This window comes from Heloderma suspectum, chromosome 1 (genome assembly GCF_057233095.1).
Source record: "Heloderma suspectum isolate Gila_16-S chromosome 1, 16-S_ref, whole genome shotgun sequence".
In the NCBI taxonomy this organism is placed as follows: Eukaryota; Metazoa; Chordata; class Lepidosauria; order Squamata; family Helodermatidae; genus Heloderma; species Heloderma suspectum.
Window position 1 is genome coordinate 436,191,431 of NC_139458.1, and position 25,814 is coordinate 436,217,244.

Below are 25,814 nucleotides of genomic sequence, written 5' to 3' on the forward strand. Positions count from 1 at the left end.
GGGGGAAAAAACCGAAATGGCAAAACTAATGGGAGAGTGTACAATTAAGGAAAGCAAGAAAGCAGCAGCAAACATTTGAATTAAGCTGGTTGCCTTTTATTAACTTTCTAAACACGATAATCTTGAAATTAATAAGCACAAGTGCTTTGAGATAATGCTATAGATTTTTGTATGCCTTTCTTTACTGTTAAGCCTGCTTTGATGTTACATTGCTTCACATGTGAGCAATTAATCTGTTTGATCCTATTGTGAAAATTATGTATAAACTAGTAGAAAGTTTAAATTAAAAAAGACTGAAAGCCATATTACATATTCAATGTTGGTTACAAAATTTCAATTACTTTTGCAAAACACAGCTGCTTCTGAAATCCCTCTGAACGACCTCCATGAGGGCCATCCTCAGTGCAAGGCCAGTTCTCTGGGGGATGCCAAGGAACTCCCTCTTCCTCTGTTTTGAAACCTGCAGAATCAGAGCGCTAGGGCACCTCAACAGAGCACCTCAACAGCAAAGCAGGAGCTTACAGTGCGAATGGTGCCACATGAACACGTTTTGACCCTACTCAGGGCAATTATAGTAGGCAAGATTCTCACACCAAAAGGTCATAGGACGCACTCCCCAAGATTGCTAAACGTGGATCGAAAAGTGGAAAGGCTGCCGCTCCACCTTGTCCTGACTTGGCAGATTTCACTGGCACGTGCTTCCCTCACTCTTCAGATTTATCATGTAACTTTGAAAGTGCAAACTTTTCCTATTGGGCTAATATCAAGCTTCATTAAGCTGAAGACAGCCCATCAGTTATGTAAATACCAGAGGTTTTCTGGGTAGAAAAAAGCTGTACTACTCAGAGTAGTTCCCTTCCTGGAGAGGATTTACACTGCAGCAGCCTCAGAGGGAGCCCTGCTGTTACCAGGAGGCGCAGCTGTGGAGGGGGCAGGCGACTCCAGTGCAATGGACTGACTCAGATTTTCTGCTGACGATGTGATGGAGGTAAAGACCTCATGAAGAGGCTTCTCATGGAACAAGGCCAAATGAACTGCTGCCATCTCTGCCAAAGACGCTGGGGCATCTTCTGCTGAAGAAAAGCAAAGAATAGGAGTCAGCAGTTCAGTGGATGAGGAAAGAGTTTGCTCCCCCCCCCCCCGCCGAAATCTATTCCTTTCTCCCAGACTTTGAGCATGCAACTTCTTTTTGTTGCTATCCCCAAACCCCAAGGACAGGCCATTAAAAATGTTAATACTAAACACAAGGTTATTGGGGTTTTTACTGTCTGGCTATCATATGTACTCCATTATCAACCCAATCACAAGCAGATGTTCTCTTACCTCTACACATAACAGTGATTTCAGTTGGGAGGGTGCTCACAGGATCTCCATAAGTGAGTTTTGCTGTGAAAGGGAAAGTCCTGTCTTTTCCTGCTACACGGTAGTTAAATTCCAGTAGGTTGTACAAGGAATTTCCCCGCAAGCATCCTTCAAGAAAAGCAGCAAAACGCTCCTGAAAGCAAAGGAGGATCTTATTCAGACTGCCATCTTCAGAGGCTAGATGAGGTACAGTGAATGACTCTCAGTGAGAGGGCCTTCTCTGTGTCTGGCAACAACCAAGGTGCTCACTCCCACTCATCTGGTACCTGTTTTGTATTTTTGGGCACCAGGTGAGGACTTTCTTATTCTCTAAGGCTTTTAAAAGATTAAGGTTCTTAGGGGAGGAGGGGTTGTATGATTTTGGAACTCTGATGTTTAAGATCTGTTTGTGCTGCTTGAGAATTTTGGTGTTTTTGATTGGTTTGTCCTCTGTTGCCCAATGTTTTTATGCTGTAAATTTACCTTTATGGGATGGATTAGATACAGGAAACTTTGCGTCCCCATAAGTCAAACATTGCAAAAAGCCATAGATCATCTTGCACTATGTATGGACTATTTTATTAAGGGGGGAAGTTTGTTCTGAAACACCAGCCTGCTTTATTTGGAGACTTTCCAGCCACACTGAAAAAGCCTTGCTGTAAGCCACATAGAAGACAGGCAGTTCAAACCAGAGCCCTTATTCTGGGGTTTGGTGTGTGTGTGTGTGGGAGTGTGTGTGGGAGTGTGTGTGGCGGGGGAGAGAACAAAAGGAAACACAAAACCAGAGGAGCCTAAACTTCCCTTTGCAGCCATCAGCAAGATCATAGCCATTAGCAGAGTTTATATTATTTATTTCATTTCTATACCGCCTAATAGCCGAGGCTCTCTGGGTGGTTCACAATATTAAAAACACAAAAATACAACAGAAAACACAACAGAAAATATATTTAAACTATTTAAATACATTTAAATTTAAATATTTAAATTTAAATTTTGAATTTAAATACAGCCAGAGTAAAACTAGCAGCAGTGTAGATGTGTAAATGCAATAGCAGTATCGAGAAGCATTAAGAATAACCCCTGCATTACGACAAGAGAGTGACTTGCTCAAGGCCACCCAGTGGCCACCTTGCATATTGCAGATTAAGAGCGTACAATGAGTGTACACGTGTTGTGCGTCGGCTATTCCACTACGTGCCTTTTCAACATGAGAAGCCAGGAGCAGCAGGCAAGACTCAAGTGGCCATTTGAAAAGCAAGGATGTTAACTAACACAGCCAACTGGCCCCTGCTAGAAAGAACATGCAGCTCCAGCTGACGGTGCCCTGGGACTGCAGACTGGCCTCATCCATCAGCCAGAAAACCGAGGGCCACTGGTGGGCTGCACCGCCTGCCTCCCAGGAAGAACATCTTCACAAGGAGGAGACCAACTTGGTCCCATACATCAGCCAGAGAGTGAGGAGCTGCAGGGAGCTCGCTCCACCCCGCCCTGCTAGAAAGAACACACAGCTTTCCGTCAACCCAGAAAGGCTTCTAACTTGGGTGAACCACTCAGGTTCACGAAGGGAGCAGAGGGCCTGGGGTGCAGCTTTTAAAATTTGTTGGTGGGGGGTGGGCTTTGGGGTTGTGTTTGTGATTTTAGGGGCGGGGCACCCACCTGATAGGCGGAAATGAGGGAGGCATGTGTCCACCTGGTGGAGACAGTGGGGGGAGTTTTGGGGGCCAGAACATACCGAGGCTGGGTGGCAGATGCTGGTGGAGTGCTAGGGGCAGGGCAGGCCATGCCGGGCAAGGGGAACGATGCATAATATCTGTCCTGTTTTGGGCCTGTCCAGAGCCAAAGGATGGCTGGGGGATGCGTGACTCCATCCTCTGGCCTTCACCTGCTGCTGTGTAATGCCAGGTCTGTTGCCCACAAAACATCTCTCATCCATGACATGATCCTGGATGAGGGTGCAGACCTGGCATGTATTACAGATACCTGGCTAGGTGAGGCCGCTGCTCCCACCCTTGCGACCATCTGCCTGGCTGGATTTTCATATGCACAGCAGCTGGGGGTCAGGGAGTGGCTGTTATCTACTGGAAGTCCGTGGTACTCACCAGATTCCCTCTCCGGGAGACCAGGGTTGCTGACTGCAAGTACTGGCGACTGGGCCCAAAGGGCAGTCTGGGGACCGTCCACCCCGCTGCATGACAGACTCCCTGGCTAAGGTGCTTGAGGTGGTCTCTGATGTGCGTGTGCAGCCCCCCAACTTGCTGGTGCTCAATATACATTTGGAGGCCATCCTTGTGGGGGCGCCTCAGGACTTCACGGAGACCATGACTTCCTGGGAGCTGCACCCTATTTCAACTGGGCCCACCCATTTAAGCTGGTCATGTGTTAGACCTTGTGTTTGTTTCCGGAGAGGTGGGGAGTGATCTGGAAATGGGGGTATATCCACCCCCCCCATCATGGTCAGATCACTACCTGGTGGGGTTGGACTTCTTAGTTCTGCAACCCCTCTGCAGGGGTGGGGGACCCATTAAGATGGTTCACCCCAGGCATCTTATGGATCCAAATGCGCTTGGTGATTCTTTGGAGCACACAAACAACCGCTTGGTCGAGACCATAGTGGATGGCTGGAATGCTGCAATCACTGGGGCATTAGACTGGGTGGCTCTGAAATGCCTTCTCCCCCGAAATGAGCTCAGACTGCACCATGGTTCACCCCACAGTTCAAGCTCTGGAGCGGGAGGGGAGAGGGCTAGAGGGCCAGTGGCGGAAATCTCGCTCCGAAGACTATCGGACAGGTTAGAGCTGTAGCTTCAGCCTACCACGTGGCAATAAGAGCAGCAAAAAAGTATTTTTATGCTGCCTCTATCACATCTGTAGAGTGCTGTCCCAGGAGGCTGTCCCAAGTGGTTTGGAACCTGGTTGATCCAGTTGTTCCAGAACCAACGGAGCATTCTAAGGCCTCCTGTGATGAGTTTGCAAAGCACTTTGCAGATAAAATCAACTGGATCAGGAGTGCTATTCCATACCCTGGGGATACAGTTAGTGAACGAGGGATGGCCAGTGGCAGACCGGTTGTGTGGGATCGGTTCCAGCTTCTTCCTCCTGAGGAAGTGGACAAGGTGCTTTCATCTTTAAGGCCGACCACCTGCTTACTCAGTCCTTGCCCATCAAGGCGGTGGTGGACACCTCCCTGGAGGAGGGACTGATGCCATCAGTCCTCAAGGTGGTGTGATAAGACCGCTGTTAAAGAAGCCCTCCTTGGATCCCCAAGACTTGAACAACTTTTGCCCAGTCTTGAATCTGTTGTTTTGAGGCAAGGTGATTGAGCGAGTGGTGGCTTTGCAGTTGCAGGCACACTTGGAAGAAGCTGATTATCTGGATCCATTTCAATTGGCCTTCAGGCCTGGGCATGGGAGAAAAACAGCCTTGGCCACCTTGGTGGATGATATGGGTAGGGTTCTGGATAGGGGCAAATGCTCCTTCCTTCTTCTCCTTGATCTCTCAGCTCAAGGATGATACCGTCAACCACGGTATCCTCCTGGACCGCCTGGAGGGGTTGGGCATAGGGGACACCATATTACGTGGTTCCGTTCCTTCCTCTCTGGCAGGTAGCAGAGGACAGCTCTGGGGGAGGAGACTTCAGACCCTTGGCTGCTCTCTTGCAGGGTGCCACAGGGTTCTATTCTCTCCCCGATGGTATTGAACATCTATGTGAAGCTGCTGGTGGCTATCATCAGGAGGTTTGGGATGCAGGGTCACCAATATGCGGATTACATGCAACTCTACCTCTCATTTAAATCCTCGCCAAGGTTGGCTGTAGAAACCCTGTCCAAGTGTCTGGACTCAGCGAGTGGCTGGATGGAAAGGCCTAAGCTGAAACCGAACCCCGACAAAACCGAAGTACTTTTTGTGGGAGACAAGGGGAGGTTGACCTGGTGTTGAATGGGGTGTGGCTGGTCCAGGTCCTCTACCTGGGGGTCATTTTAGACTCCCAGCTGTCCATGGAGGCTCAGGTGTTGGTTGTGAGCTGGGAGGCACTGTACCAACTCCATCTGATATGGCGGCTGCGCCCCTACCTCCCTCACCATCTGCTCCCATCAGTAGTTCATGCCCTGGTCTCCTCTAGCCTAGACTACTATAATGTGCTCTGTGTGGGGTTACCCTTGAAGATGGTTCAGAAATTGCATCACTCCAGCACTGAAGGAGTTGCACTGGTTACCGGTTGTTTTCCAGGCCCAATTCAAGTAAATAATATTGACCTTTAAAACCCTATATAGTTCCAGCCCAGTCTATCTTAAGGAGCGCCTCCAACACCACCAGGGACTCCGCTCAACGAGATCAGCCTCGGTAGGCCTTCTGTCTGTTCCATCAGCCAGGACAGCTAGGCTGGTGAGGACTAGTGAGAGGGCCTTTTCTGGGGTGGCCTCCACTCTGTGGAACTCCCTCCCTATTGACCTCCGCCATGCCCCCTCTTTGATGAGCTTCCGCCAGGCTTTAAAAATCTGGCTGTTCAGGCAGGCATTTGGGGTGCATTAGGGCTTTTTAGAGTAGTGTTGTGTTGTGTTATGTTGTTTTGTTCAGTTAATTATGTAAATTCGTTGCATTTCGTGTTATTAGTATTGTACACTGCCGAGAGTGGCCGGATAACCGGCCAGATGGGCGGCTAATAAATCTAATAAATAAATAGCTCAACCCAAGGCTAGCCCCAAGCATAGCTTCCGGGGACTCCATGCGTTTATGCCCCCTTAGCTGCTTTCTCTCAAATGGAGACACAGGCAAATGCCACTTTATCTCCATCCTCCCACTGCCTTTGCCTCTTATGCATCTCAGCTGTTGATCAGCTGCACAAACCAAGACAAGGGTGAACAGCAAAGCTGTGCAGAAGCTTCCACTGGGGCGGAGTGGCTAAAGGCCCCTTGCCTGCCTTGCAGCTCATATAGGGGTGCGCCAGTGGGCCAAGGCAGTGCTGCTGGCAGACTGGATAGAAAGCAATGTTTTTAATCCAATTTAAAATTAGACTTCTTAAATCTAAAATTTCAGTTACACTAAGTGTCCCTTAAAAATAACCCAGTTTAAAATGACATCTGTATGTAATAGATATAACCAAGTCTATACCCAATTTCTTAAAACTGAATCCATAACTATCAAAAACCAGAGTTGATCTTCTATATAAACGACTGTGCAACTTTTAAGCATTATAAAGGTCAAACAGGTCATAAATTGTAGTTATTACTGTGCAAATTATGAATGTGTTAACCAAAACAGTATAGACATTTACCTTCCAAGTCCTGAAGAAAACACTGTTCTGACCAGTAACTAACAGCCCTTGCTTTAGGAAAGTTCTAGGCAGTTCACAATCCTAAGCTCTCTGACTGAGCACTCCGATATCGCAGCCTCTGATCTATCCTCAGCTCTGCAGAGCCCTTGCTGGCAGGGCAGAAGGGAGCATGCAGCCTTTTCTTTACACCCCCCGCCCCCAGGGATTTTCTGGTGGAAGAAAAAATAATCCCTCCCATTGCAAGCAATAGGAAGAACTTTATTTAGACAAGCTCCAGGACAGAACTTTGAGACTGTAGCAGCTACAATTGCCTGACTTTTAGTGCAACTGTCCTTCTTCTGAAAGACCATTCAGTTGCAGGGACCAAACCGCATAGCTGAATGAAAGACACATGCCTTTTGGGATGCACTAATAGACATCAAACTTTCTTAAACAGTTTGGACCCTCCTACCTGTAATTGATCTGCCTGGAATTTCCTCCCTGCATAAGCATTCAGGTGATCCGAGAGTTCAGACAAGAAGCGTTTGATGTCTGTTTGCAAATGCTTGCGAGCTATTTGCTCCAAGGGAATGAAGGCTGGAACCGAGTGGCGCTGGATCTGGACTGGCTGCTGTATAAGGAGGTCCAGGTAATAAGAGTCCAGGTAGGTGCCTTCAAAGGCGGTGCTGATGCACAGGCAGGCTCCACGCTTGGTCAGTTTCCCACTGAAGCCTAGAAAAGGCATCCTTACACATTGGAAGCTCAAAGCAGGGTAGATCAGGCAGTAAGTATGTCTGTTCTACAAAAAGGTGCATCTCATAAACATGGGTAACCCATTTTTTGTTTCATTTTTTATAGTTTCCATCCTGCCACATGGTTTTGTCAAACTCTCTGGGTGCCTAACTACTGCCTGTCTACACTCAATTTCCAGGCCTTCCCTCCTTTTGCCCTCTAGATCCAAGGATTTGACAATATGCTTCAATTTTACGGGAAACCTGAGGAATTATAAAAAAAAAATAAACATGTGCAGTTGTGGCACAGAGAAGGGGAGATGGAGACTAGCATAAGGCCTACCCAATCTCCCCAAGTCTTGTTTGTATTTTCTAACTACAGTTACGAGGGCTAGAAATTTGATCAAATCTTCAAGTGTAGAAAGAGAGATTGAGAGATTCTCTGTCACCCCACGTTTTCTCATAATACTAGAACCTGGGGTCATCCCATGAAACTGATTGATGGGAGATTCAGGACAGATAAAAGGAAGTACTTCTTCACACAGCGCATAGTTAAACTATGGAATTCACGTCCACAAGATGTAGTGATGGCCACCAATTTAGGCTTTAAAAGGGGATTGGATCAATTCCTGGAGAAGGCTATCAATGGCTACTAGTCCTGATGGCTACATGCTACCTCCAGTATCAGAGGCAATCTGCCTATGTACACCAGTTGCTGGGGAACTTGAATGGCAGGGTGCTGTTGCACTTATGTCCTGCTTGTGGGGTTCCCACAGGCAGCTGGTTGGCCACTGTGTGAACAGGATGCTGGGCTAGATGGACCCTTGGTCTGATCCAGTAGGGCTCTTCTTACGTTTTTATGTTCTATGTTTTGCAGCAGATGTCCAAAAGCTAAAATAATGGCAACAAAGATGGGGGTGGGGTGGGGGGAGACCACTAACCACTACCTTAGGAAGAGAGTCTTGCATGCACCTGAGGGGGGTACCTGTTAGATGAAAAATCTGCAGCAGACCCTTGACGTTCTCCATCTTCCACTCCAAGAGGGTTTGCTGGCTCATCTCTGTTGCCTGGGGAGCCTGAGAATTGCTTTTTGTGGAGGCTTTGCTCCTGATGCGCTACAAAAAAACAGAACACGATTTCTCAGCTATTACTAGTTGGTGCATCTACATTGGCCTTGAAACTCGTTCAAGTGCTTTTGCTTCCTCTGATGGTAGATCCTTACTAGAGAAGCCAGGAAAGAGACTCGGCATTGGAGTAAAAGAAGATGCTTCTGTAAGACGATCCTTGCAACTATCCACACATACAGTTAACATGGGCTACTGCCCTTTATCTTTTTTAGACAAAGTACTTTCTTTATTTGGATTTTTGAAGTCCAGTATGAATAATAAAAGTTATTTATACTGGGCAAAACGGACCACTGCTGTGACCGAATCAAGGCTTCAGACTCAACTCCATATCCCACAGGGATGGCATAGATAATACACATTTGGACATCTACGATTTCCCCACTTAGGATCGAACCCCTATTTACAGGTAAGAGGACCAGGAAAAGCTATGAACCCACAACAGCCAAGGACTCTGTAAATGCCCTAACAGAACTGCCCACATATTGCTCTGGCTCAGGTAAATTCACATGTGACTGCAATTCTCTATGACTAATATAATCACTTCACAATTTACAACCAGAAGCTGTTACCATTATGTGTTTTCCTGGGGTGGGTCACCACAGATCACTTTCACTTGTAAATGCAGGCAGGTACCCAACATTGCCAACTCAGCTGGGTAGTGAGAAGTCTATTGTGGGCGGGCTGGTTGGAAATGCAGGACAGAACACTAAAGAATAATGAGTCGGAAGCAGAAGGGCCCAGCCAGCCAGCCACCTATCCTAATCTGCTGCCCAAATGCTGGCCATCCATCGACCCACTTGCCCTCTTCCGTCCAAAAATCTACTGATGCACTCCAGATGACTCACGCAGTCGAGCTAAGCCCTATGTGGCAGAGAACAGCTTCCCCTCCCGATCTGGTCAGTGACCAGCCTGATAAGGGTTGGGGAAAGAGGGATCCTTTGGAGCCCCGAATAGAGCAATCAAGTAAGTCCCCAAGGCTGAACAAAACCCACTCACCTGGTCATCCCAAATAAATGCTGCTGACTTCAATTCACCACCTAACAGCTTGTATCTAAGCATGGCATCTTTGGATTTTACTTTTTATGACTGATGTTACAAGTGTTGAATGTTTTCATGTGGCTGTGAGTCATTCTAAGCCCCTTGGGACAGGCAGGCACCCCCTCCAAGAAAAATACGTACTTGTGGCACCCCACAATACCTCAGGGAAAGAATATGCAGGAGAAAAAGTCCCTTTCTAATTGCAATGGGGCTAACATAACTGAGGTTTCAGACTACAAATCTTTAGGAAGGCTTCTTACACATAACTAGTTTTCTGGGAGTTTAAGACTAAAATTTAAAACTGTTTTGAGCTGCAGAATGAATTTAGTTGAAGTTCCATTTGTATGCATTTGATCTTGTGGGCATAGTGTTTTTTACCCTCCCCTCAACTGCATGACTTATGTTCTGCATCAAGCTTTAACTAGAAGAATGGAAGCATGCAGTAGCCTTTGGGTCAGCATACAGTTTGCACCCACCTGAGAACGACACATATTCAGTTTGGCCTTCAGCTCATCTCTTTGACATCGCAGCTCCTGGATCCTTTCTTTCATCCTGGTCACTTTCTCCTCATGCTGCTGTATTTCCCCCTGTTTCAATGCTACTTTGTGGGCACAAGCCTCCAACTTCTCCAGGTGGGATAAGACACCTGCAAAGAATATGTGCAGACAATGGAAGCAACCAGTGCTTGCTTCTACTGCAGAAATCACAACTGAGCCACCTTCACAACAATGCACTGACAAATAACACTTACAATTAAAATCACCCCATGACAATTTGCTTTTCTAGTTTTATGCTAATGATCCATTTTTATGTGCTCAGGAATTCCCCAAGAACCACAGATGCAAATCCTGTTCAGAGTGGAAATACAGAAAACCAGCTGTAACAAAAAAGAAAACTCGTTCTGCTCTCCTAAACCTTTGTAACTAGAATAGAGAAGTCACCTGCATTGCCTGTCCACTTACCATCCTTTAAGGAAGCTGCAGCTTCACCCATTTTCACTTCTTAAAAAAGGAAGAGGCAAGCAGAATCTCCTTTGCTGGTTTAAGAACTGGGGCACAATTTCCTCAAGTTCCTGAAAAATTATAGCATTGAGACAAGAGATTGTCTAGTTACCAAGTGTCACCATTCTTACAACACAATAAAAACATAGGGAGAGAATATTGGAGTACACCGTATTTGTTTACTTGCTTTTAATGTTGTGAACACCACCCCGGGATCCCTTGCAGCTAAAGAACAGTGCAAACATCTTGGAAATGAAAAACAAAACAAAACATGAAAGCCCCTGATCTAATGCCTGCTCCTGCCCTTGGTTCAGTATATGCTCGGCCCTGATGTCAGTTAACAGGCAATTTCTAAAAATTACCGAGGGATAAGAACGGCAAACACGTTTGGGCCTCTCAAAAACTGTCACAGAAAATTACATTATTTTTTATTGGGCCTCTCAAAACCTGTCACAGAAAATTGCATTATTTATTAGATTTCTTAATCGCCCACCCGGCCGGTCACCCGGCCGCTCTGGGCGACGTACATCAATGCAAACAGTTTTGAAACAGCAACATTTTACATCAAAGCAAATTATTACTCGGAACGGTGTAGCGCAGGCAGGCAGGCAGGCGCCCCGCGCCCTGCCTGGCAAGTCACGGGGGGCGGAGCCTCCTTCAGCGGCAGCAGGCGGCGCGCGGGGCCCCGAGGCCGGGCGCCAGCTGGAGGGGCCGCGCCCAGAGGCGAAGGGGGCAGCGAGCCGCGGCAACGGCGCGGCGGGGGAGCGGCGGCCTCCGGGCCGGGGCGCAGCCTGCCCGAAGGCCTCGGCTGCCGGCGGCGGCGGAGCGGGCCAGGCCGCAAGCCCCGACCAGCCGCCGCGGCCCCCTGGGCGGCCTCCACACCGGCCGCTCGAGCGCGCTCGAAACGCCCGCGCGCCCGGAACCGCGTCATCCGCCCTCGACGCCCCGGCGAAGCTCGCGCCCTGCCCCGGCATGCCCCGCGCCGACGGCGTCCCGCGAGGGGCGCTCCCCGCAGGGCGTCCTCGACGGAGCCCCCGCTCTGGCGGCCGGCGGAGGAGCGCCGGGTGCCCCCGCAGCGCGGCAGCAGGGCGGGCCGGGGTGCGGGCGGCGAGGCGGGGCCTCCGCTGAGCCCCGCCCCGCCCCGCCCGGGACCCCGCCCGCCGTCGCGCGATGGCGGCGCGCCCGCTGGTGCAGTACGTGGTGCTGCGGGGGGACCTGCGGCGCGAGCCCCTCGCGTGGCCCCTGGGGGCCGCCGTGGCTCAGGCGTGCCACGCGGCCCTGGCCGCCGTGCACGCGCACCGCGAGCACCCGGACACCGCGGCCTACCTGGCGCAGGGCGGCGGCATGAGGACCGTCGTGCTGGAGGTGAGCAGGCGGCGCCCCGCGTGGCCCCGCGGGCCCCGAGGCGCGTGTTGGGCGTCGAGGCCGCCTTCCGCCAGCCGGGGCGGCGGGGGCTGCTGCAGGCCGCGCTCGCAAGCCGGCAGCCGCCCCGCCCCGCCCCGCCCCGCCCCGGGACGGCGGAGGCGCAGGCCGCGCGTCGGCAGGGCGCCGCGAGGCGTCGGGCCTCCTCCGCAGCTGCCTCGCCTGGCTGCCGCCGCCCGCCGGACGACAGGCAGCGTCCAAGCAGGCGGCCGGCGGCGGCTGCTTGCGAGGGCCTTTCCGCCAGCCGGCCCGCCGCCGCGGCCCCCTCCAGGGGCGTCAGACCCGGGCCCTCTGGGCAGGGCGGCGCTTGCGTGGCCGGGGCAGGGCGGAGGGCGCGCGGAGCGAGGTGGCCTGTGGGCCCCCTGCCCGAAAGCTTATTCTCCTTAACGCTCTGCGACTGACTGACAGGGTGACAGTGTTTATGTACTGCTTCTCATTTGAAACAAATTTTATAACGATAGAGTATGTGTCTGCCTGTCCGCCCGTCTGTCAGTGCCGTAGCGCCAAGACTGTGAAACCTGGGCGCCTGAAATCTGGCATGCATGTTAAGGGGTGCGCCTTGGGGTTATTTGGTTTTTTAAGTGCTTTAATTTTTATCAATATGCGACCATGCGTTTGACGCCTCCAGCACCATCTTCAGTCGCTAGGTGGCAGATCTCCCTAACCAGCCCACACAGCTTGAAGTAGGGATGTCGGAGAATTTCTCCACGAATCTCCGGGAGGCCGAATGCCAACGCATTCGGGCCCCCGAAATTGGTGGAGAAACGGTCCGCCACCCCCCCGGAATGGGACTTACCTTTGTCGAATGTCCCTGGCGGCGGCGGCAGCCGGTCTTCTGACTGGCTGCTGCCGCCGCCATTTCCAAGTTAAAAAAAAAACAACAACAGCAAACGTGATAGGCTACGTAAAGATTTACGTTGCCTATCACGGCTAGATTTTCAAAAAACACCATGATAGGCTACGTGAATGTTTACGTAGCCTATCACGGCTGACTTTGGGGGGGGGGAAGCGCATACGCAAATAGCGTTGCCCTTATTTTCACCGTAGTCTACGTAAACATTTATGTAGACTACACGTGCCCAAATAAGGAATGCAAATGGCGGCGCTGCCATTTGCGTACACTTTTTTTTTTCTTCCCAAAGTCAGCCGTGATAGGCTGTGTAAACATTTACGTAGCCTATCACGGCTGACTGCAGGGACGCAAACGGCGGCGGCTACGGCCGCCGCCATTTGCGTCCCGGCAGGAGATGAGACTCGCGGCGGGAGGGTCGGGGCGCCTCCCCCCCAGCCAGAATTTCGGACGGAGGGACGGAGCACCTCCCCCCCACCGCGAAGCAAGCTGCGGGATCAGGTAAGGGACTTTCGTCCATCCCTAGCTTGAAGCCAGTGGAGATTAGTAGAGTGAAGGAGTTATTCGCCTGCCTCCTGCCATGGGGCAGATCTCCCTCCGGAGAATAGCGTAACAGACCTCTCTCCCTTGGGGGGCTATGGGGTGCACCATGGTAGGGCCCGTGTTGAGGGGTGCCAGCTGGCAGGGCTTCACTCACATGGAGTGGGCACACTGTGTCCAGCTCTGACACTTGTGTACTCTTGCTTGAAGACTTCAGTGTACAAAGTAAGGGCTAAATATACATGACAGACATGCACTGACCCTAAGCATGTGTACAATGCCTTGGAACCCAAGAGTTGTTAGCATAAGGAAGTTCACTGAAGGCAAGGGTTTTTTTTTTTGTCTAGTCCCTCTACTGCAGCCACCAAAAAGCCTCTTTGAGGGTTTGGGGCTCACCTGACTAACGTGGGGGCTGCAGCTGAGAGGGAAGGACAGGAAATTTTCCTCCCATGAACTGCCTTTACTTAGGATCCAGACCTATTTCTTGTTCTGTTGACAGGCTAGATCATCTCTCTTAGACAAGAGCAGGCCACATTTGAGTTGTGGTGGAAGGGGGAGAACATCTATCCCTGGTTGCCAAGTCACTGCAAGATGTTTCCTTCCTTCCCCACGATCAAAGTAGCAACAGCAGTGCTGGCCCTCCCAGAAGTAAATCCCAGTGTTTAGGATTGCACTTATTCTGTTTTCTGTATATGTGGCCCAGACCCGTTAAGTGTCTACAGAAGGGGTCCCGTTATAGTATATATCGGTTAATAATGTTTTATTTTATGTTAAGCAGATGTCTTCCCTTTTATGCTGGCTTAACGAAGCAGTGGTGAATTAGTCTTGCTGTAACGTTGTGTAAGGCATTGTTGCTAGACCTTGTGTGATGCTGTATGTTGCAGTAAGACCAGTGTCCCCCTTTTCCATAGGCCCCTGATGAGTGCGCCTTGAGTGCATTAGCAGAGACACTGCAACAAAACAGCATCGATCACGAAGTATGGATAGAACAGCCAGAGAACATAGCCACTTGCATTGCCCTCCGCCCATACCTGAAGGAGCACGTACACCACCATCTGAAGAGATTCAAACTGCTGAAATGATCTTCCTCTCAGGCCATGTTCAGGGTTGACCAGGAAAAGTAGCTCTCCATCAGGTCCTTGTGGCTGTTTGCAGTATAGCAATACCATTGTAAGATGCACAAATCTTTTCAAGAGCTTTCATCGCACTGCATGTTGCTGGCAATTATGCAATTTCAACCACAGTGCGTCTGTAGAAGTGATTAAAGATTGGTCGATTTTCACCAATACAGAACTTGGTTTTTTGTATTTTGGCATGATGCACCTCTCTCTTGATTTAAGAAGAAACTGCTGGGGCACCTTATAGAGTTAAAGATGGGATTCAGGGTGGCAAGGAGTTGTGCCTAATAAAATGCCCTTTGCAATTTGGTGGGTTGGTTTTGCTCATTTTGAATTCTAACAGGCACATTAATGATACGTTAAGAGATAAATTTTCTTGGGTTGGATTGGTTAGAAGTCCTAGTTTGTTTTTTTCTTTCTGTGATGGTATTATATTAAAGATTGCATAGATGTGGGGGGGGATTGGCAGGCATAATATTTTGCCTTGTGGCAGGGTGTGAGTTGCACTGGTCTAATTGACCTTGTCTGGTGCTAAAAAATTAGGAGAACAAAGCTTGACCATTGACAGTGATTCTTGGGCAAGGCACAGAGGCAGGGCTATTCAAGAATATAGAATGCTTTCTTTGCTGAAGGCTTGGGAAGCAGGGTGGGGTAGTAAGTCAGTTCTTCAGAAGTCTGTTATGGACTTGCTGAGCTTTCAGTAAGCTTTTGACACAGTCTCTTGTCAAAAGCTCCTGAATAAACTTAGCAGTAGTGGAATAAGAGGATGGGTCTGGTTAAAGAACAGGAAGCAAAGAGTAGGAAGAAACTTAACATTTTCACAATGGAGGGATGTAAGAAGTGGGTTCTGCCCCAAAGGTCTGGGATTTTAACTTGTTCATAAACAATCTGGAGTTAGGAGTGTACAGTAAGGTGGCCACGTTTGCCGATGGCAGATACATTATTTAAAGTGGTTAAACAAAAAGGGACAGTGAAGAGATTTCTCCAAACAGGGAGTATGGGAAATAAAATGGCAAATATGGTTCAATGCAAGTGTAAAGTGATGCACATTAGGACATCACCCTGCCTCCCCCACTTTACATATACAGGTCTGAGCTGGCAGGGAACGACCAAAAAAGGGATGTTGGGGTTGTCGCAGATAGAATCCAGTGTGCGGTAGCAGCAAAAAAGGCAAATTGCATGCTAGGCATCATTAGGAAAGGGATCCAAAATGTATGGTGTAGAGGAAGCTGGTATGGAGATGGTTTTGTCCCTCTCATAATACTATAATTTGGGGTCATCCAATGGAGCTGAATTGTAGGAGATTCAGGACAGGCAAAAGGAAGTACTGTTTCAACACAGCACACGCATGATGGAATTTTCTACCACAAGATATAGTGATGGCCACCAATGTTCTATCAATGCCTACTAGTCATGATGGCTGTATATTACCTCCAGTATCAGAGAATGGTATGCATTTGAATGCCAGTTGCTGGGAAGTGATGGAAGGCTATGACCCTCATGTCCTGTTTGTGGGCTTCCCAGAGACATCTGGTTGGCCACTGTGGGAAACAGGATGCCAGACTAGCTAAGCCTTTGGTCTGATCATACAAAGCTGCTCTTAGGGACCAGATCAGACACCTCTGTAATCCAGCTTACCCCTGACAGCAACCAGCCAGATGCTTCTTGGTACACACATGCAAGACACAAAGGCAGCAAGCAACCCTCAGCACCCACAGTTCAGAATTAGACCATTTCTGGTGCTTAAATCCCGTGCCAAATATTTCAGTGAGATTTTGCACGCGTTTAGGCTGGGCATATGTGGGGTGTGGTAGTCAAGACAAGACCAAGTGAACAGGACAGAGAACACCATGTTCCATGGAGTTAGTTAAGCAGGAATGGCCTTCAGTAACGAGGAGGCTGCTAGGAAGCTATGGAAGAGAGCTAGAGCTGTTGTTTAAAATCTAATCTTCTGGGAGTGACCTATACCAAAGTTTGGTACCCTTGTCCTCTCTATCCCGTAGCAGGAAACCTCATGTTCCAGAAGAGAGTCAGCCAGTGTTTTCTGGGGCAACCTTAACCATGCAATTTAGAGATTATTGCCCTGGGACTACAGAACTGAAAGACGGCACACTCTGGCCTCAGCCAGGGGGCGGAGGCCAACAGGAGGATGCACCCCCTGGTTCCCAGGAAGAACCTCAAGGTAAGGGGGGGCAATCTGGCCCCATACACTGGCCGGAGGAGGAACAGTTGCAAGGAGTTTGAGTCACCTTTTCTTGCTAGGAAGAACACATATAAGAACCTTGTAACTGATAACTCATGCCCAAGTTTGCTTTTTTCCTCCCCGTTCCCATCCCTTTTCCTTTTGGGTCATGTCATTTAGAGCAGGGTGGGTGGAAGGTAGATCGTCAGATGTCTGGGTCGTCAACTCCGAGAAGCTGCTGCCAGCACAGCCAATGGTCAGGAAAGCCGTGAGTCAAAGGCCAAAACATCTGGAGATCTACTTTCTGCCCACCCCTAGTTTAGAGTGTAAGCTGGAGGGCAGGGAGTGCCTTATCTTTGTTAGCTGTTCTGTGAGGTTTTTTTGGCTGAAGGATGGGGTAAAAATGCTTTAAATAGTAAGATTGTATTTTGTCCCATATTCCACAAACATGTATGACAATCTGTTGGAAAAAAAAAAAATCCCAGCACTCAAATCATGACTGCATATTTGTGAATATCCCAGGCATCTCAGCCCCTCGCGGAAGGATGAGGAGCCTTCATTTGGCTGGATGAAGTTTGGGGCTGCTTTCTTAGCCATGCAATTCAGCTCGCTCTGGATTGGCTACTCAGGGGCTGTTAAGCACCTGTCTAGGGTGGTGTAGCCCTGGGTCGGTCACTAGCGCTATGCTGGCTGGAGTTATGCCATTTCCACTCCCCTGTTATTTCTGTGAACGCATGAACACTTGATATCTGGGAGCCACAGGCACTCCTCCCAACTGGAGCTGTAATTTCTTGAAATTGAGTGGCTACCGAGGCCCAGGTGGTTTTTAGACTCTCGTAGACTCATCCTGTGTACTGGGACATTATGTTCAATAGGATTGCTGAACTTAACTTCTCTTCCTAGTGCTTCACCTTGACGCAAGTTTCTGCAGGATCAAGCCCTGTCGTATGAACAGGGCAAAACCAGGAAATGTGTGCCTACCTTCCCACCCCACTAGCCACAACAAGAGGGAACAGAGTATGCTGGAGGAGTACTATGAAACCTGGTACTCAACCTATGCTCTAGCAGAGAACCCTCTATCCTAGGCTTTATAAAAATCCACCCAATGCATGCAAGAGTGAGGAAGAATCTGGGAAAGAACTCATACTGCTCACCAGTTTAGGGTGGGCTTAGAGGTGCCTTGAACTGCATTGGCCCCCCTGCCCTACTCACTGTGCATCATCTCTTTTATTCCCAGCCCCTCTCTTCATGAAACTGCTCCAGCCCCAGCCCATGAAAAATCCACACATAACACCTTCCTTCCCTGTTGTCTTTTTTAAAGCAATAATGCAACATTAGCCACCAACTTTATCTTTGTTTTTTAAACTCTTGCAAATTCAGTTAACAAAAGCTACACGTTTTTTCACACATCAACAAAATTTCAGAAAGAGAAAGAGGAAAGAAAGAAATCCCCCCACCCCATCAAAAAAGCAATGCTACTTAAGAGCAACCCCCAACTAAAAAGAGAAGGAAACCAATTTATACAAGAGGTCTTGAGCTATTTACATTGAAAGGCCTGAGGGGGGCAAAGAATAAGCTTGTCTCCCATTCCACAGAGAATCGCCTTTTTATTATAATATTATTTTAAATAGTTTTAAGCTACCTTAGCTGTTAAACAGAATCAAAGCAGAGAGAACCGACTGCTCATTTTTAATCAGAATTTTAAAAAAATCTACAAGAGTGGCCAGTGGGAGCAACTTTGCGGTAAGCTTCTACTGCACCTCCTCCATTTCATTTTGATGGGGCTTGTGGCACAGCACCCCCACCCACAAATCCCATGGAAATGAACGGAATAGTCACAGTGGTGGCGCTCAGTGCTTTGCTCCGAGCCACCTCTCCCCCCCCTAAAAAATATTGCAATTTTCCCCCAAACTGTACTTAGGTGTTTTATTTTCAAAAATTATTATATTAGTTTTTGTATGAGCTCCCTCCCACCCTGTTGTCATATACACAGAGGCCTCTTTCTCACTAAGGAGGCTGTCTATATACCAGCATAAAACATGGAAAAAATGGTGGGTCAAAATACTCTCGTCATTATTATTATTCTTTAAAACTGACAAACTCACGATTGCTAGAAAAAGCTGATTGCACAAACGGATTGGGAGGGCGGGGGCAGGCAGTGAGCGAGGTGTCTGCTTTTAAGAACAGCTAAAAACATCCCTTCCCGGAGAAGAGGCGAGTGCGATTATTCACCCAATTCCTGCTTCACTGAAGACGCAAATCAGTAACAGATCCAGCTGAAACTGAGAACTCGACTCCTCTACCTCCTCCTCCTCATCCCCCCACCCAGCAAGACACTTCTCCTCGCTCTCGTAACTCCCCTGCCCCGCCCCGCAAGTAACTTCCATTGGGGATAAGAAGCCAGCAACTGATTACAAAAATAAGGATCATCTGAAAATTTTGGCTCAACTGCTCTGTCTTGTCACTTTGCTGACATCCAATGCCTTTAAAAAACAAACAAACAAGAAACGAAAACAAAAAACTTTTTTTTTTGCTCCAAACACTACAAGAGCTGAAGAATGGCTGCAAGTTTTGAGATATCAAAAATCTCAGAAAAATATATAATATATTTATATATATTTATATATATCTCTGTACGTCTTATTATTTAAATTTCACATTCCTTTGAAAAGCGGGTTATTCAGTCAGTAGCTGCTGAAGGAGGCTTTTCTGCTGGGCTTGTGGGGTCTGGGGGCCTGCGGAGCTTTTCTGTGCCCCCACCGGGCCTGGCTGGTTCAGGTAAGAGTCTCCACCTACCAAGTTGACCGTACACTGCACGTCAGCAAACACTTGGACCTGCTGGACCTGCTGGAACAAGGAGAGAGGAGAGGGGCAGTTAGCCTGGCACCGGAAAGGGCCCTCTGCGGATGGAGCGGGTACTACGGTTAAGTGGAAACTCACTAGAGAATTCCTCTAGCCTGTAGTCACCACAGAGAAGAAGAACTCTTCTGTCTTCTTGCCCTACAAAAAGAAAACCGCTGCACTCATTTGGATCAGAGCTTGGAAAAAGTTCACACGTTCTTGCATTAAAGAAAAGTCGGGCAACCCTGAGTCTCCAAACACGAGGGGCAAAATGGGAGCCTGAGATGGGCAAGTTCATCTCCCCTTCCTGGGCAAGACTGCAACGTGAATGAATCCTGAAACCAGGCTCCTGGGAGACCAGGCTGTTGAAATCTCTCTCTCTACACGTTTTTCTGTACCCCCTTTTGTAAATTCTCTCCTAGTGCAGAAGAACATTGGGGCATTGCCTCCCTCTAAAGCCTACTCTTGACCCTGCTCAAGAGGCAGCCCCGTGATACCTTTCCAGCCACTCTGGTGCAGCAGGAAGGTCTGAAAGCAAGAGAGGCTTAATGCTAGGTCCTGGAAACCTCTAACTCCTGCCCCAACCCCCAGGACAGCAGCCTTTCCCTTTTTGCTTTCATCTTCCTCACTTCTTGCCTTCTCCGGTTCCTTAGTTTCAGCTTTCAGCTCCAAAATCAGGTACCCAACATTTTAAATGGAACTCTCATGTTAGAGCACTCTATATTGTCCTAACGATGTCACAGAAAGTGGACAGATTCCTAAAGTGGGATATTCCTAAGACCCCCATTTCATCTATCTCTCTTGCCAGCGTCCAGCTTCTCAATGTCAACCTCCAGAATTCCCCCACAACTCCTCATTTCTGAGGGCTCCCAGTTTCCATACATGCTTCCACAGATGCCTGTGCACACTGCCTCCAGAGTATTCTTTAGGCAGGGTGCTTATACACAAAACACACACACACACGCAGCGCCATTGTGGCCCCTCTGTTCCCGAGTCCACATGTTCCTTGTTGGAGTGCCCATGTGCTTGAGAATCCAGATCTCTCTGCAAGGAAATGTTAAAAGCTAAAGATGGAAGTTTGGTTCAAGATCAGAGAAAGTGTTTTCATCTGGCCCTAAATGGGTGAAGTTTATAGAATCCTCCTGAACACGAGAGCTGTGATGTGAAACCAGTTCCCATGATTGGTCACCGCTGGCAGAGCTCTCTTCCAGCCTTTTAAGGATTTTTATGGATAAAAGCTATTTCTCATTGTTTATTTCTGGGGCTGAATTATGAGGCTTGCAGATGTTTAAAACTGTGCCAAATAATTCTTCAGAACATTCCTAGTATTACCCTCTGATCCCACTGCCCCATATTTGCTCAGCAGAGCTGGGACTCCGAGCAATGTACATGGCCGTACAGCTATTTTATTGACAGAAACTCTGGCATATAGAGGATCTCAAGCAAAGCTGAAGGGTCAAATAGATAAATGACTAGTTGAAGAGGGTGGTTGTACCATAAGGCAATCTAGCTTGGTGGTCTATTTGCTGAAGATGGATTTTAGTAGTACCAAATCTTTAGGTAAAAATAAACATAACACCACAATATATACCAAGATATAGCACAGCTTCTAAGTTCCACATTTCCCTCCATTACTGGAACACAGTTTCACCAGCTAGAAAGTTGTCTTCCTAACTTCCCATTTCTTCCCTTGTGTAGGGATTCTGGTGCACTTACTTTTCAGAGAATGCCCTCCATGTATCTGGAAGGGTGATACGATATGCCAAGCCAATGATTAAGGGCAACAGCTATTTAATGCTAGATTAACTGAAGATACTCTCATCCTTTGAATACAGAACTTGTACATGGGATCCAAACTGATTCATAATGAAACAGATCTTGAGATTACATCAACATGTCCTAAGGGCCAATGAGCTCATCAGACATTCTCGATCCTTGCTGAGGCTAGCAGTGTACAGAGAGGCTCAGTGTTACCTGATAGCTTTGCTATTCACTTTTACTGTTTTTAAGTTACAATGGAGCTCTGAAAACGTCTCTTTAATGTGAAAAAAAACACTCCTAAGGGCGCAATCCTGTGCATGCTTAGAGAGAAAAGAGTCCTGCAACATCCAGCATTCCTCAGTCAGCATGGCTGGCTGGGGGAATGCTGGAAATTGTAGGACTTTTTTCTCTCTAAACATGCATAGGATTGCACCCTTAATATAGCTTGATTTATACAGGTTGCAGAATTTCGCATTTCTTGGTGCAGGATTTATGAAGTATTTTGATTTTTTAAAAGCATTAATTGCAAAGTGTACACAGCTGTAGCTCAGAAAGTTCAGCCTTTCTCTTTACAGGTGAATCATACTAAATGCAAGGACACTGTCTCACGCAAAAGACACATCCTGAGGTTGTCAATAAAAAACAAACAGAGGGACCCATGTTGACCATAAGAAAAATTCCAAAAACAGTGTTGCTATAATAGCTTTATTAGGCCATGCAAGCTTTCGAGATCACCAGATCTCTTCTTCAGGCAAGATGTTAAAAAGGCATAAAGGTATTACAGCAACATGGGTTTTGGCATCCCAAGGATGGGTGACTGAGATTGAAAGCAGACAATTGTATTTGGACAGGTGATACGGTATGCCAAGATACTGATTGTAAACAGACTGTGTGCCTGAAGCCATAGGATTGTGCCCTAAGAAATGTTAATTGGCCAAAGCAAATAAATTAAGAGAAATGTTTTTAGAATTGGAGGTGTTCATTTGCTCAAAGTTTGGTTGCTTCCAGACTAGGCCTTTAATGTGCAGTTGCCCTGCCTCATTCACAGAATTGAGGGCGGGGTGTGTGTATTCAGACATCATCCACTTGTAAGCCTCACATGTGTTCCCACAGCTTCGTCTATATTTTTTCTTACTGCGAAACATCTGTTAAGAAAAGATGCAACAGCTGCCCGAGGCCTTCTGTGATAGTGCCAGGGCCCCTCTGTCTGGAAGCACCCAGTGCCTGCAACTGGAGGCAAGCAAGGGTTGTTTCGAAAGAGACGGCACTGTTACATACACCAGCAGACAGAAGTCTGACTGATTTCATAGGCAACCTTCAGCTCCTCATGTGAAAAGGAGGCCAACTAGATTTTGGGGGATCCATTTGAGTCTGGCTGCTGACCTGGTAACTGCCTTGGCTGCCCTTATGGATGGCTTATACTGGAAGGAGAACAAGGAGGAGAGCGGCTTTGTGAATTCTTCTGGACCTCTTAGCTTTCAAACCCATGGGCCATGGAATCCTTCTGAAGTGCTTCTCTCAGGTGGGGATCGAGGGTTTTGTGGTGCTGTTCCTACCTGGAGGGCTGGTGCTGGATGACTTGCTCTGCCCTGTGGAGCTTTGCAGGGCTCAATTTTCTCCTCTAGTCTGTTCAACATCTACAGGAAGCTGCTGGGGTGAGGCCATTTGAGGATATGGGGTGTGGTGTCATCAGTACACTGACTACACCTAGCTCTCCTCCTCAAGTTCAGGTGATATCTTTTTATCTTATTTTAAATATCTAAAATAAATAAAAATAAAATAAATTGGACCCAAGAGCACAGATGAGCTGCCAACTTTGGCTCTGATCAGCTCCAACTTTTCCAGTCCAGCTCGTTCTGCTGAGAACAATTCTTGTGTCCCGCTGCCTTCATGGGCCAGATATCCAGCCAAGGAACATGCTTGTATCCACTTGCCAGCTGGTACAGGGCTCCGTGCAGGGTTGGAGGAAGGAAGGACATACCCAGCTTTGCAAAACAGGATGCAAAATTTACCGGTCACAAAAATGCTCAAAAAAGATACACACAATCAGCCTGCCTCTCTCCTATGCCCAACCGGATGCCCTCCAGATGTGTTGGACTACAACTCCTAGTGTGCCCCTGCCAGCACACATCTGGAGGGCGCCAGATTGGGAAAGGCTGCCCTAAACATCACAGGGCAAGCCTGATTCTGAAACTCTTTGGTCAGAAGAAATTTCAGTTCTCGCCAGGACATGTGGCAACGGCACCTCCCACACTGCTTGTCTAGTGCGGGAAACACGACCTCCCAAAACAGAGGAGCCTCACTGCATGAGGTTTTTGTGTGGCTGGATGACCTGCACTGCCAAGGGGGGAATCTGCAGGGATCTCAACTGAGAATTGTCATGTGGCATGCAAGACTCAAGGACAAAAAGCCTCATGTAGAGATGCTCAAATGGGAGATCAGGGTCCAATCTACACAGATGATTTAGTGCAGAGCGAGAGTCCATCAGGGTTGTTCATGACACATGATGTTGTTGCCACACTGCAGCAACTGCAGCTTCCCTCTCAAAAAGGCACATTTTTGCAAAGTCCTTTTAGTGTGACTTTTTTCCTTAAAACACAGCTCCCACTGCAATGTGCCCTGTTTCCCCAAATTAAATCCTGCTTGCTGGGCATGCCTAGTTGTGTGTCTCTGACCTAGTTAAGGGATGGGGCTTCTCCCCCCCCCCATTCCATTCCCCCCCCGCCCATTGGCAGTAGCTGCTTTGGACACAGGTTTCTCTTCCCACTTAGCACTATTACACACACTTAGCACTATTACACAGCAGTGTTATTTGGCTGCTGGCCTTCCCTGTTTATTTTTACTTTGCACTACAACATTGCTACTTCACAGTCCTGTAATCATGCAATTGTGCAATGTTGCATTAGTGGGATAGTCAGAACTGAACTGTACTGGGGCAGTAACTCATGCAGGGAGCAGGGCTTCAATACTGGTACTTCACAGTCCTGACGGATGCGAGGGGAGAGGTGTGGGATAAACTATGGGATGTAAATCACCTCTTCTATTAAATTCCTCTGAGCACGGGAGCATTGAAAGTGGCAGGAAGCAAGCCTCTCTCATTCACTGAGCAGCACCTCCACGGCTGATGACATTCAGTTCTACTCACTGGACTCCTCCCACCCAACCCCGAAGTATGGCAGCTTCGAGTGCGGTTTGACCTATGAAAGAGGGTTTTTAGGTAGCGTGTACTCCGTTTTTCTTGCTTCATGTGCTGCTGATGGACAAAAGTGATTTCATGAACACCCTTCTGAAACCATTCCATGGAGGTTGGGCCCAGGAAAGCCTGAAGGCTGACCATCTCCAGCCCAATTCAGTTCCAAACTGCAACAGCCTCTAGTGAGGTGGCTTTTCTGGAACCAACCACCCCACTTGCTTGTGGCCAGAGTTCAGCTGTAATCAGTTTTTTCAGACAAAATGCAAGGCAACTGAGGCAGCCATTCTAGTTCCCCCTGAGATAATTGTGGGCTTAGGACAGTTTTACTGACCTGTGCTCCATCCGCTTCTGTTTTCAGAAGGTCAGAGGATAGCTGGTTGCAGTAGAGGCCCGTGGGTCTGAGAGCCGGGTCGTTTACCTGAGGTGGAGAAAAAAAGACGAGAATTCAGGAATTGTTTGACAGCTTTTCATCCCCAACCTCTCTCAGGCAAATCTGATCCCTCCTCACTGGAACGTCCAAAGCTAAGGGAGATTCTGATGCACTCTGCAGTTGTTGGGTTGCTATGTTTCTGGCATCTGTGTTCTAAGACCTAATGGGAAACTCTTGCTTTGCATGTTGTGGCCAGAAGATGATGCTCATCATGTGCAAAACATCCTGCTACACATAGCAGCCTGGAGGTCACAATCCCTCAGGGCATCTCTGGGCAGCATCTCCACAGCAGAAACATGTAGGGCAGCCTTTTCCAATCTGATGCCCTCCAGATGTGTTGGACTACGCCAATAATCTCCCAGCCAGCTATGCTAGGGGATTATGGGATTTGTAGTCAAACACATCTGGAGGGCACCATGTTGGGAAAGGCTGATGTAGGGCATACCTAAACCCAGACTTAAAGGGTTGTATCTAATGTTAGTCCTGCTTAAAGTAGACCCAGGGCTTCTCTACACAGACGCTTTTTATCCCGCAACTTTACTGGGGCTTCTGCTTCCATATTCTTTGCGGGATTAAGGTTGCCCCTTTTCACACACTTCCGCTTTTTTCCCAGGGAGTTCCTTTATCTGCAAGCTCTATATGTTTCATTAGACAGCCACTAGATGGTGCTGTGTTATAACACAACTTACTCTTTTCATTGAGAAATTCAACTCACTATAGTTAAATAGCTCATCTGCAATCTTTAAAAAATAGGATAAAGGTAAAAAAAAGCATGGGAGAGGCTCTGGAGCTTGAAGATGTGATGTAAAGGCCCTGCAAACTTCTGTGAGTAACCAATCTTGATTGCGGGATAAAAGCCCTGTGTGGAGATGCTCCCACTGAAATGAATGGGACTTAAGTTGGACTAGTATTAGAGACAGTCCCATACTGTTTAATAATCATTCCCTCTGCACAGGGAACCCTGAGGGAGGAGGAACATAAGAAGAGT

At 48.1% G+C, this 25,814-nt stretch overlaps 3 protein-coding genes across 18 annotated transcripts in view; 1 reads left to right on the top strand and 2 right to left on the bottom strand.

The window, feature by feature from the left end:
* Positions 1-74: 74 nt before the first annotated feature.
* CENPO (centromere protein O) lies at positions 75-11,160 on the bottom strand. 2 transcript variants are annotated; one of them, XM_084829494.1, is made up of 7 exons: positions 11,071-11,160; positions 10,451-10,560; positions 9,965-10,134; positions 8,309-8,438; positions 7,065-7,324; positions 1,324-1,495; positions 75-1,070 (listed from the first exon to the last, which is right to left on the bottom strand). In XM_084829494.1, the coding sequence occupies exons 2-7, from the start codon at positions 10,479-10,481 to the stop codon at positions 871-873; spliced, it is 963 nt and encodes a 320-aa protein (XP_084685620.1). In that variant the 5' UTR covers positions 10,482-10,560; positions 11,071-11,160; the 3' UTR covers positions 75-870. The 2 variants fall into 2 exon arrangements, with proteins under 2 accessions (XP_084685620.1, XP_084685619.1); XM_084829493.1 differs by having other exon boundaries at positions 75-1,073.
* Positions 11,161-11,644: 484 nt separating this feature from the next.
* On the top strand, positions 11,645-17,086 carry PTRHD1 (peptidyl-tRNA hydrolase domain containing 1). The gene is made up of 2 exons (XM_084829495.1): positions 11,645-11,854; positions 14,213-17,086. The coding sequence occupies exons 1-2, from the start codon at positions 11,660-11,662 to the stop codon at positions 14,381-14,383; spliced, it is 366 nt and encodes a 121-aa protein (XP_084685621.1). The 5' UTR covers positions 11,645-11,659; the 3' UTR covers positions 14,384-17,086.
* Positions 16,746-25,814, bottom strand: part of NCOA1 (nuclear receptor coactivator 1) — a 406,595-nt gene continuing 397,526 nt past the window's right edge. For 13 of the 15 annotated variants that reach the window (XM_084829475.1, XM_084829481.1, XM_084829477.1 and 10 more), the window contains 2 exons: positions 24,728-24,814; positions 16,746-19,448 (listed from right to left, as the gene is read on the bottom strand). In XM_084829475.1, the coding sequence (XP_084685601.1) occupies positions 19,278-19,448; positions 24,728-24,814 (258 nt within the window). In that variant the 3' untranslated portion in view covers positions 16,746-19,277. Of the gene's footprint in view, positions 19,602-24,727; positions 24,815-25,814 lie in introns of all 15 variants that reach the window. The other 2 variants (XM_084829489.1, XM_084829490.1) reach the window with 2 other exon arrangements.

What these genes read in the sequence shown, in the direction of transcription:
- CENPO (XM_084829493.1), bottom strand. Translation starts at nt 10,481, where the DNA reads ATGGGTGAAGCTGCAGCTTCCTTAAAGGATG. An exon ending in TGAATATGTGTCGTTCTCAG is followed by an intron (nt 8,439 to 9,964) that starts GTGGGTGCAAAC and finishes GTTTTTTTGTAG; the next exon opens with CGCATCAGGAGCAAAGCCTC. An exon ending in GCAGATTTTTCATCTAACAG is followed by an intron (nt 7,325 to 8,308) that starts GTACCCCCCTCA and finishes TGCCTTTTCTAG; the next exon opens with GCTTCAGTGGGAAACTGACC.
- PTRHD1 (XM_084829495.1), top strand. Translation starts at nt 11,660, where the DNA reads ATGGCGGCGCGCCCGCTGGTGCAGTACGTGGTGCTGCGGGGGGACCTG. An exon ending in TGAGGACCGTCGTGCTGGAG is followed by an intron (nt 11,855 to 14,212) that starts GTGAGCAGGCGG and finishes CCTTTTCCATAG; the next exon opens with GCCCCTGATGAGTGCGCCTT.